General features: G+C 37.1%; 1 protein-coding gene across 1 annotated transcript; it reads right to left on the bottom strand.

Annotated features, from left to right (window-relative positions):
- Positions 1–3322: 3322 nt before the first annotated feature.
- On the bottom strand, positions 3323–4699 carry LOC139852280 (uncharacterized). Its single transcript, XM_071841543.1, has 2 exons — positions 4606–4699; positions 3323–4509 (listed from the first exon to the last, which is right to left on the bottom strand). Exons 1-2 carry the CDS (start codon positions 4697–4699, stop codon positions 3323–3325), a joined length of 1281 nt encoding a protein of 426 aa, XP_071697644.1.
- Between the last annotated feature and the right edge of the window lie 6124 nt (positions 4700–10823).

Genomic DNA, 10823 nt, shown 5'->3' with positions numbered 1-10823 from the left:
ATCAAAAATGGTGAATGGTACCTCAAGGAAAACACCTTTCACACTAACCATCACATTTCGAAGAATCCCACGTGCCCTACACTTGGTATTGTTGCCAAGTGTGATTACTGCATCCGATTTCCTCAACTCACATAAAGTACATTCATCATGAAAAAATCGTTTGTACATTTCATAAGACATGATATTGATGGATCATCCTGAATCGGAAATCACCTTGAATTCTCGGTGATTGCTAACAAGGTGAGGTAATATTCCAATGAAACTTAATTCGAACAATATTTGACCCGGATCTTCTTCTTGATAAAGAATCTCCAGCCTTCCCTTGGCATCTTCTTCCAACGACAACTTTTCATCGAACTCATCAAAACATTCATCCGAAATAACCTCAGATACCGCATCCTCGGGCGCATCATCAAATCGCCCATCATCATCCCACACGTCACAATTGGGCATATGACTAATAGTAATATTTTGATCAAGCCACGCATCAATACTCTCTTTAATAGTATGATTCCCCGATTCGTTCACCCGAATTGTTCTAAGTTGATGGACTTTCATGGGCTCAAAGTGAACCGTTTCAACTACCTTGGACTCTTCAAGTGATGAATCTAAAGCGATTTTTAACCGTTGCCCATTAACTAAGAATGGTTCTCCGCCTTTTGGATCTTGTATCTCAATCGCCCCATGCGGAGTAACCTTAGTGACAACATACGACCCATTCCATTTACTTTTCAATTTCCCCACAAATAACTTCAACCTTGAATTAAATAGCCACACATTTTTCCCTACCACAAAAGTTCGCCTTACAATTTGCTTATCATGAAACGATTTCGTTTTCTCTTTGTAGATTTTCAAACTTTCATAAGCATCACGTCTCAATTCATCTAGTGCCGATAGGTCTAACTTTCTTGCTTTTCCTGCCTCATCCATGTTCATGTTCACCTGTTTAATATCTCACTCTGCACGATGCTCAATTTCAACAGGTAAGTGACATGCCTTCCCATAAACAAGTAGATAAGGTGAAGTACCAATAGGGGTTTTATAAGCTGTCCGGTAAGCCCAAAGCGCATCATCTAGTCTTAAAGACCAATCTTTACGATTAGGATTTACGGTTTTTTCTAAAATCCTTTTTAATTCCCTATTAGATACTTCCAATTGCCCACTTGTTTGGGGATGGTAAGGCGTAGCAATTCGGTGATTTACCCCATAATCCCTTAAAAGTTTAGCAAAATGTGAGTTCTTAAAGTGTGAACCCCCATCACTAATTATGGCCTTAGGTACACCGTGACGACAAAAAATATTTTTCTTAACAAACTTTAGGACAACTTTGTGGTCATTAGTCCGAGTAGCCTCAGCCTTCACCCATTTGGAGACATAATCAACGGCTACCAATATGTACTCAAACCCGAAAGACGATGGAAAAGGTCACATAAAATCTATGCCCCAAACATCAAAAATTTCACAAATCAAAATTGGGTTCATGGGCATTTCATTACGTTTATAGATCCCCCCCATCCGTTGACACCTAGCACAATTTTAAACATACTCACATGCGTCTCTGAAAATAGTAGGGCAAAAGAAACCTGAGTCGAGTACTTTGTACCCGGTTTTCTTTACTCCGTAGTGTCCTCCACATGCGAAAGTATGACAATGAGCTACAATGTCTTTATGCTCATCTTCCACCACACATCTCCTTATGATTTGGTCGGGTCCAATTCGATAATGAACCAGGTCCTCCCAAATGTAATGCTTAACCTGCGAGAAAAAATTAATCCTTCTTGTGCTTGTTCCAATGCTCCGGTACTTTTTAGTCACCAAATAGTTAACAATATGAGCAAACTAAGGTACCTGCACAACACTAAACAAACACTTGTCCGGAAAATTCTCCTGGATCGGTTTAGCAGGGTCAAATGGTGGTGGGGGTATTCTAGACAAATGGTCGGCTACCACATTCTCTATACCCTTCTTATCCCTTATTTCCAAATCAAACTCTTGTAGCAACAAGATCCACCTTATTAATCTAGGCTTAGACTCTTTTTTCTCTTGTAAGTGCCTTAGGGCACTATGGTCCTAGAAAACAACTACCTTAGACCCCCACAAATATGATCTAAATTTGTCTAAGGCAAACACTACCGCTAGTAACTCCTTCTCGGTTGTGGTATAGTTTATTTGGGCATCCGAAAAAGTCTTACTAGCATAGTATAAAACTACCGGTTTCCTATCAACCCTTTGGCCTAAAACAGCCTCAGCTGCGTAGTCGCTTGCATCACACATGATTTCAAACGGTTTAGTCCAATCGGGTAATTGCAAAATGGGTGCTTAGGTCAACTTACGCTTAAGGGTGCTAAAGGCCTCCTTACATTGATCATCAAAGTCAAACGGTGCATCTTTTAACAACAAGTTGCACAATGGTTTAGAAATCGAACTAAAATCTTTGATAAACCTACGATAGAACCCCGCATGTCCCAAAAATGACCTTACCCCTTTGACATTGGTCGGTGGTGGTAACGTTGAAATTAGTTGCACCTTGGCTCCATCTACTTCAAATCCCCGTTCAGACACAATGTGTCCCAAGACCACCCCTTCCCTCACCATAAAATGGCTCTTTTCCCAACTAAGGACAAGGTTGGTCTCGGTGCACCGCTTTAAAACTTTTTCCAATATATTTAAACATGTTTCAAAAGACTTTCCAAATATTGAAAAATCATCCATGAAATTTTCTAAAGACTCGCCTATTAACTCTGAGAAAATACTCATCATGCACCTTTGAAAGGTAGCCGGTGCATTACACAAACCAAAAGGCATTCGTCTAAAAGCATAAGTTCCATAAGGACAAGTAAAAGTTATTTTTTCTTGGTCATTAGGGTGAATAGGTATTTGATTATATCCCGAATACCCATCTAATAAACAATAAAATTTCTGACCTGACAACTTTTCGATGATTTGATCAATAAAAGGCAAGGGAAAATGATCCTTTGAAGTCGCAGCATTTAACTTCCTGTAGTCAATACATACCCGCCAACCCGTCACATGACGGGTTGTGATCTTTTCTCCTTCTTCAGTTTCCATGACTGTGATCCCAGCTTTCTTTGGCACTGTTTGCGTGGGGCTTACCCACTGACTATCTGAAATAGGGAAAATAATCCCCGCATCCAACCACTTAAGAACCTCATTCTTTACAACTTCCTGCATGTTCGAATTTAACCTGCGTAGCGTGTCACGAGCGGGTTTAACCTCCGAATCTGTAACTATACGATGCATGCACACTGAGGGACTTATCCCTTTCAAATCAGCTATAGTCCAACCCAACGCAGCCTTGCACTTATGAAGCACCTCCATTAAATGCATACTTTAGATGAGAAGGTAATGGTTTTAGCTCAAGGGTCGGTGGTAACTCTAGCGAAGGTTTTGTGTTGGTGTCTATGGACTTGGGTAATGGCTCATATTTATGAGTCCAAGGTGGTAACCTAGAGTCCATTGTACTTGCTATGGCCAATTCAACTGCCTTAACCTCTTCACATTCAACATCTTCTTCATCACCTAAACAACATACTTCCACAGGGTCATTTGTTATCAAGTGAGAAGTATGTTTTTCAACTTGTTCATCAATCACATCTACCTGATAGCATTCATGGACACTTGGGGCGTGAAGAGAATTAAAGATATTAATCCTCATCTTGCGATTCCCGAATGATATGTCCATGGAACCCGTTTGACAATTAATGTAGGCATTTATGGTGGCCAAAAATGGGCGCCCCAAGATTATAGTGGGTTGGGAATCTCTATTCCTAGATTCAATATCCATTACAACAAAGTCAACAGGGTAATAGAAATCCTCCACTTTTACTATCACATCTTCTAATATTCCCCTAGGCGTTTTGATTGATTGGTCCGCTAGTTGAATAATTATGTCGGTTCTTTTCATTAACCCCAATTCAAATCGGCCAACTAGACAAAAGGGTAAAATATTAATGCTAGCTCCTAGGTCCAATAATGCCTTTTTCACATGTTTATTGCCTACAGTCACAGCTATCAATGGGATCCGCAGGTCCTTAAATTTAGGTGGGAGTGTACCCGAAACAACCGCACTTAGGTGTTCGGTTAGCTCCACCTTTTTGGGTAAGGTCGCCCTTTGCTTCCTCTTTTGAGTGCAAAGATCCTTTAAAAACTTAGCGTAGGACGGAACTTGCCTAATAGCATCGAGAAGGGGTAAATTTATCTTAACCTGTTTAAAGGTTTCCCACATATCCTCTGGTTGTGGTCCCTTCTTCCCATAAGGGAATTGGTTCGGGGACTCTAAGGCCTTGGGAAATGGGATGGTTTTTGATTCCGTCTCCGGTTTCCCGGTCTCATTAACGTTTGGTTCCTTATCTTTCTCCCCCTTCCCATGGTTATTATTTTCACTTACCTCATCTTCATCAAGAACAATCAGAGACTTACTTGACTTTTGTTGCACTACCTCTTTTTCACCAACTTTATTGTCATACTTCTTTCCACTTCGCAAGGTACCTATCATATTCACACTATTCCTTTTTCCATGATCCTTATGATTCGGATTTAGAACCGTGTAGCTTGGAATTGTACCCGACTCCTAATTTCCCTTACTTTCCGCTACATTACCAATCTCCTTAGCCAATGCACCAATTGACTTGTTTTGCACTTCCACTATTTTACGAATTTCGGAGATGAACGCATCCATCTTGGCGTCCGAGCTAGATGGTTAATTGGGTGGGACATTGTTTTGATTATGGTTTTGGTTTTTGCCTTGATTTTGGTAATTGTTTTGGTTTTGGTTCCGGTTGTTGGGATAAGGGTTTTGATAGTTTCGTTGATAGTTGCCTTGATTCTGAAAGTTTCCTTGGTTTTGAAAGTTGTTATGCGGTCTTTGTTGGGTCCCTGGGGTGGCATTTAGAGCATTGTTATTGCTCTAACTAAAATTAGGATGCTTTCTCCAACCTGGATTATACATGTTGGAGTATGGATTAAATCTCCATCCCTGCACTTCATTAACTTGTTCCTCCACTATTTGTTGATTCACCGGTGGAATCCCATTTCTACATCCATATGTAAAGTGAGAAGGATCTCCAAAAATCTCACAAACTTCCTGAACCTGCGAAACATTACAAGCAAGACCCTGGTTTGGGTTGTTAAATATAAGCATTTTCAAATCATCTAATTCTTGCTCTAAGTTCCTAGATGAACCAACCGAGTTGAAAACATGATTTACTCGGGAGGTACTAGGTTGTTTCCGATTAACCGAAGCCTGGGTTTTCGAACCCTTGCTTAACTGCTCAAAGAAGGTCCATTTGTCCTCACTAGATCGGGTTAAAAACGCCCCACCACTAGCTGCCAACGGGAATTTCCTATTCTGGGAATCCAAACTTTCATAGAAAACTTTAACCAATTCCCACTTTAGTATCTCATGGTGTGGGCATGCCCTAAGTAATTCCGTCAGACGTTCGTACGCTTCATGAAAAAGTTTGCCAGGCAATTGCCTAAAAGATTTTATTTGCGTACGCATGTCTGAAGTTTTACTTATAGGATAAAATTCCTCTAAAACCATTTTTTCATCTCCGCCCAAGTATTAATACTCCGGGCGGGCAATGTGAGAAACCATCGTTTTGCCTTATCTTTAAGTGAATAAGGAAATAATCGTAGACGTACCTCATCATCAGTGAAATCATTTACCTGATTAGTAGCACATATCTCATTAAATTCAGTGATGTGTTCATATGGTTCCTCATTAGCCATATCTCGGTAGGTTGGCAAGATCGAAATGAGTTGAGGTCGAACCTCAAATCGTCGTGTGTTTCCCCCAGCCGGTGCGGGAAAAACAATGGGTGAATGATCCTCATAATCACCCGGTTGGTAGTAGGTGTCTACCCCTCTTTGTCGTTCAGCCATCTCATTTCGTTGATTAAAAACTTCCTTTTCAGTATCGGAATCTGATTTAGGAAAGTTTGGTGGAACAATCGGATGTGACTCTAACTGTGGTTGAGTGGAAGCTGAAGCCACTGTCGAGCCCTTTAAGATTCTTGTAGCTTTTCGATTAGCTTTTGCAGATTTCTCGATTTTCGGATTTAAAGGCTCAAGATTTTGATCTCCTAAACTCCGAGTTTGCATACACTAACCTGCACTTCAACAAAAACAAGAATACCGAGCGTAAAACTGACAAACAAAATAAAAGAAACAATATTTTTGGATTTTTATGTTTTATAATTTTTATGGTTTTTCTAATTTAATCGAAATCAATAAAATAAGAGCTTGCAATCAAGCACACACCTCCCCGGTAGCGGCGCCAAAATTTGATCGGTGTCGAAGGGCTGGTCAAAAATAGCCTAATTACTCAACTTTAAATAGGGTAAGCAGAATTCGTTCCACGGGAAGTTATGGTTAACTAGCAAGCAATTTCAAGGTTGGTTTGGTTGTTTAACAAAAAACTACTAAGATTTATCAACTAATATTAAAAACTTAAAGCTTAAACTACAGTGCAATTGAGAGTATTGAGATGTAAACAATGAGAGTAAAGCCTTTATCCTTTCACAATCCCAATCTAACATGTATTCATTCAAACAAGTATTATGCTTATCAATTGTTGATCAAATCTCATAGAAAAGATTTCTTGAGTTCATTACTTCTATTACTTTGGGATTAAACTATGCAATCTAGACAAGGTGTCTTTATCCCTAATCTAATTAACACTAAGTTGGATCAAGAACACACTGTTAAATCACAATAATTTAACTTGCAATAACAAAACATAGAACTTGCATTAATCAACAATTGACTTGATTCACAATATCATAATCCAAAAGTATTAAAACATCAAAAATCACATAATCTTAAATGAAATCATACATATTTTAATTGTTCATGGAAAGGATAAAATTAAGAAAACTAGCCAAGCATGTTGGTGATGATGATCATGGAGATTCTTGAAGATTGCATGATGAACCGCACCTTAATCCTAGCTTGAATCCTTGAATAATGATGATTGGAGGGTGTTTTTATGTGTTTGGGAGTGATCTCTACTGCAAAAACTGATGAAAAAAGTGTCCCCTTCGTAACCCTAATGATATCCTTATATAGGAGTGTGACAACCCGGAAATTTCTGACCAAATTTAAACTTTATCTTTAAATGATTTAATGTTTTCGACACGATAAGCAAAGTCTGTAATGTTGAGTCTCAAGTTTTGGAACTATATTCATGTAATCAACTATTCTTTGACTGTTCTCGATGATTCACGAACAATATATATATAACTCAATGTGCATGTATATATATGATTTCAAGTTATTTAGTAAACGATAGTAACATTCGATTATTGATTCGATTAATATTTAGATAAGTTAACTAAAACGTTTAAGATGAACCAGTAAAACACTAATTTGCTACAGTATTTTCGAATTGCTACAGTACCCTAAAAGCTACAGTGTTTTCTAAAATCACTATTTGCTACAGTAAAAAACTTTGCTACAGTAAATTTACCACAGTAAAACACTATTTCAAAATGAAAATGTATATTATATATATATATATATATATATATATATATATATATTACAAATAGCGAGACGATGATTTATAGAAGTAAATGACCAAAACACTCAAATGTATAAGTTATATCTCGAGTGGTATAGTTTATGGATAATTTAAGTCTATATTTTGACAAAGGTACGAGTCACTAAACTTATAGTGCTAGTTTTCTAAGCGTACGAAGTAACGTTCAAAAAAACCGGAACCGGGACATAAGTCGAGTAACGACGTACGACTTATCGGAACAAAAATTACAAATCAACTATGCACGGGAATATCATATAATATATAATTAATTAATTTAAATTATATATATTATATTAATATTTAATTATGTCGACGAGCTAAATTACAAAAAAAATGTGAGCTGGCAGGAGCAGCCATGGGATCGCATGGCATATAGGCACAGAACCCATGCGATCGCATGGGGTCTGAATTCAGGAGACATCTATAAAAGCTCGATCAGTTTACTTCACAAACACACACATCTATCTATCTTTACTCCGTATTATTATTTATATTATTTTTATTATTTTTATTATTATTATTATTTTTATTATTATTATTATTATTATTATTAAGATTAATATTATTATTAATCTTATTATTATTAGTAGTATTATTATACATAAAATACTACGACGAGGTCATGAGCGTGTCACTTTCAAAATGGGTTCTCAAACGGGTAAAAGCTAAGGAAATTATGGGTTATAGCTATGGAGGTTATGGGTAATGTTCATGGGTATTATTTGCAAGTCAAACTAGTGTTTATCATCTCCGTTACGTCTACGTACTTTCCTGCAATATTGAATCACAATATTGATACGTCAGCATTCATATCTTATCTTTTATATATTAATTGTGTATCCATGTCTAGTGCTCGAGTATATATATTTATGCATGCTTGTATGCTAAATTTCGTCGTTAAACAGTTTATGATGAATCACGAATTAAATACATATATTACTAATAAAAGGTATATGATATGCATGTTTTTGGAAAGCTGGCGAAAAATCAATAACTTTTCATTTAGATATCGTATGATTTCGATGAACGAATTAAAAGATATGATCAACTGAATTATGATTGACCTTAATTGAAATTGCTTTTGAATCTGCAATTAATATTTAAACAACTTGTTTATAAAATTGATAAATTGAATTTTTAAATATTACTAGAGGAGTAAATGAATTCTTATATAAGGCACGTCTCGTTTTGTTGAGCAATTGTCAAAATTGATTGTTTTATCATATTTTAAAGCCTTATAAAAACTGTAGTTTAATTTTACAAGAATGTTTCGATTGCCATGATCATTCAACTATAGTATTGAGTCAGATTGACTTTTTGAAACAACTTTTGATAACTTTTGTATGTAGGTCTCGAGCATTAGGATTGTGATACACTATGACCTGACCTAGCTTGATAGACATTTATTGACCAACATATGTTCTCTAGGTTGAGATCTACGGTTATTTGGTAATCCAACTTTCGGTCACATTTTGGTGAACGACTTTATATGCTGCTAAGGTGAGTTTCATTTGCTCCTTTTTTAATTGCTTTTGCAATCTATATTTTTGGGCTGAGAATACATGCACTTTATTTTAAACACAATGGATACAAGTACATACTAAATTCTACACCGAGTTTGAACCGAAAATCCCTTAGCTTTGGTAACTAGTAACTGCCGGTTATAAGAACTGGTGGGCGCGAGTAGTTGTATATGGATCCATAGGGCTTGACATCCCCGTCTGTTCCAGGTATAGAAACCCTAGCCTGAACTATAAAACAGACGTATACTATTTGAGTTTAGTACACGTTGGTTTGCGTGTATTGTACATGTTAGCTGCATGTATGTTAACACAGGGGTACTTATTATAACGTTAAAGTTTAGCTACCAGGGTGCTCAATCTTGTAGAATATTTTGATAAACATTTCTGGATGAAACAACTGAAATCTTGTGATCCACCTTTATGTACAGATTATGCAAAACATTAAACTATGAACTCACCAACCTTTGTGTTGACACTAGTTAGCATGTTTATTCTCAGGTTCCCTAGAAGTCTTCCGCTGTTTGCTTATAAGTTAGACAAGCTATGTGCATAGAGTCTTTCATGGCATATTTTTCAAGGAAACGTTGCATTCACCAAATCATTACCATGTATCTTATTTTGACTGCATTGTCAACGGAAGTACTATTGTAAACTATTATTTACGGTGATTGTCTATATGTAGAAATCATCAGTTGTCGAAAACCTTTGATTTAAATATTCATTTATGGTGTGCCTTTTCAAAAGAATGCAATGTTTACAAACGTATCATATAGAGGTCAAATACCTCGCAATGAAATCGATGAATGACGTGTTCGTCCATATGGATTAGAGCAATCGTCACAGTTGGTATTAGAGCGTTGGTCCTAGCGAACTAGGTCTTGCATGAGTGTGTCTAACTGATAGTTGTTAGGATGCATTAGTAAGTCTGGACTTCGACCATGTCTGCATGTTAAAAGTTTTGTTTATCATTTTTTGTCGGAAATTACATGCTTATCATTCTTAAATCTAGACACGTTTTTCTGCATTTATTGCATAAATGGTGTATAGACAAAAATTCATATCTTAGCGTATCTGTTACTGTAAACTTTTCCTGACATCTTCCGAAAATTTCTCCGTGATTTATGGAATTTGGTATTATATATACATATGTAAATTATGTATTGAAGAATACCAAACTAAATTCTATAATCTAATTCATATCAAAAATCATCTCCCTAATTATACAAGATGGATCCCGTATCAAGTTCAAATTCCTTAAACTCCGACAGCTATTTCGATATGGATATTCACCTGAATTCCGAAGACAGTGCAACCGGAATGGATCAACCAATCAGCCATCACCTATTATGGATGAATTGGGGATGGGTTCGTAGCTTACTTAATCATTGAAGACAAGAAGAAGGCGATCCCTTCCATCCACCACATTGCCCTCTTGGCGAAGAACCTGAAGCACTTACCGGCGAACCTGTTCGAGACACCATTTTCTCTCTCATTTCCAGAGTATCTCGTCATGATTATATACTCTCTCAAATTCTGGATCTTATTCATCCGCTCGTCCGAACCAACAATCATCCCGGTGTAATAGAAGAAGTCAACGAGCTTCGCGCTCGGGTAGTGGCTTTGGAGAATATGGTGCAAAGGTTACAAGCACCAGTAGTATCACCGGCATCAACAGTACCACCGAAAACAACACCAACAGTACCATTACCACCACCAACAACATCTGCACCGCAAGC

Source organism: Rutidosis leptorrhynchoides, chromosome 1 (assembly GCF_046630445.1).
Source record: "Rutidosis leptorrhynchoides isolate AG116_Rl617_1_P2 chromosome 1, CSIRO_AGI_Rlap_v1, whole genome shotgun sequence".
Classification (NCBI taxonomy): Eukaryota; Viridiplantae; Streptophyta; class Magnoliopsida; order Asterales; family Asteraceae; genus Rutidosis; species Rutidosis leptorrhynchoides.
The sequence above is the reverse complement of the archived record's forward strand: the minus strand, read 5'-3'. Positions and strand labels throughout refer to the sequence as shown.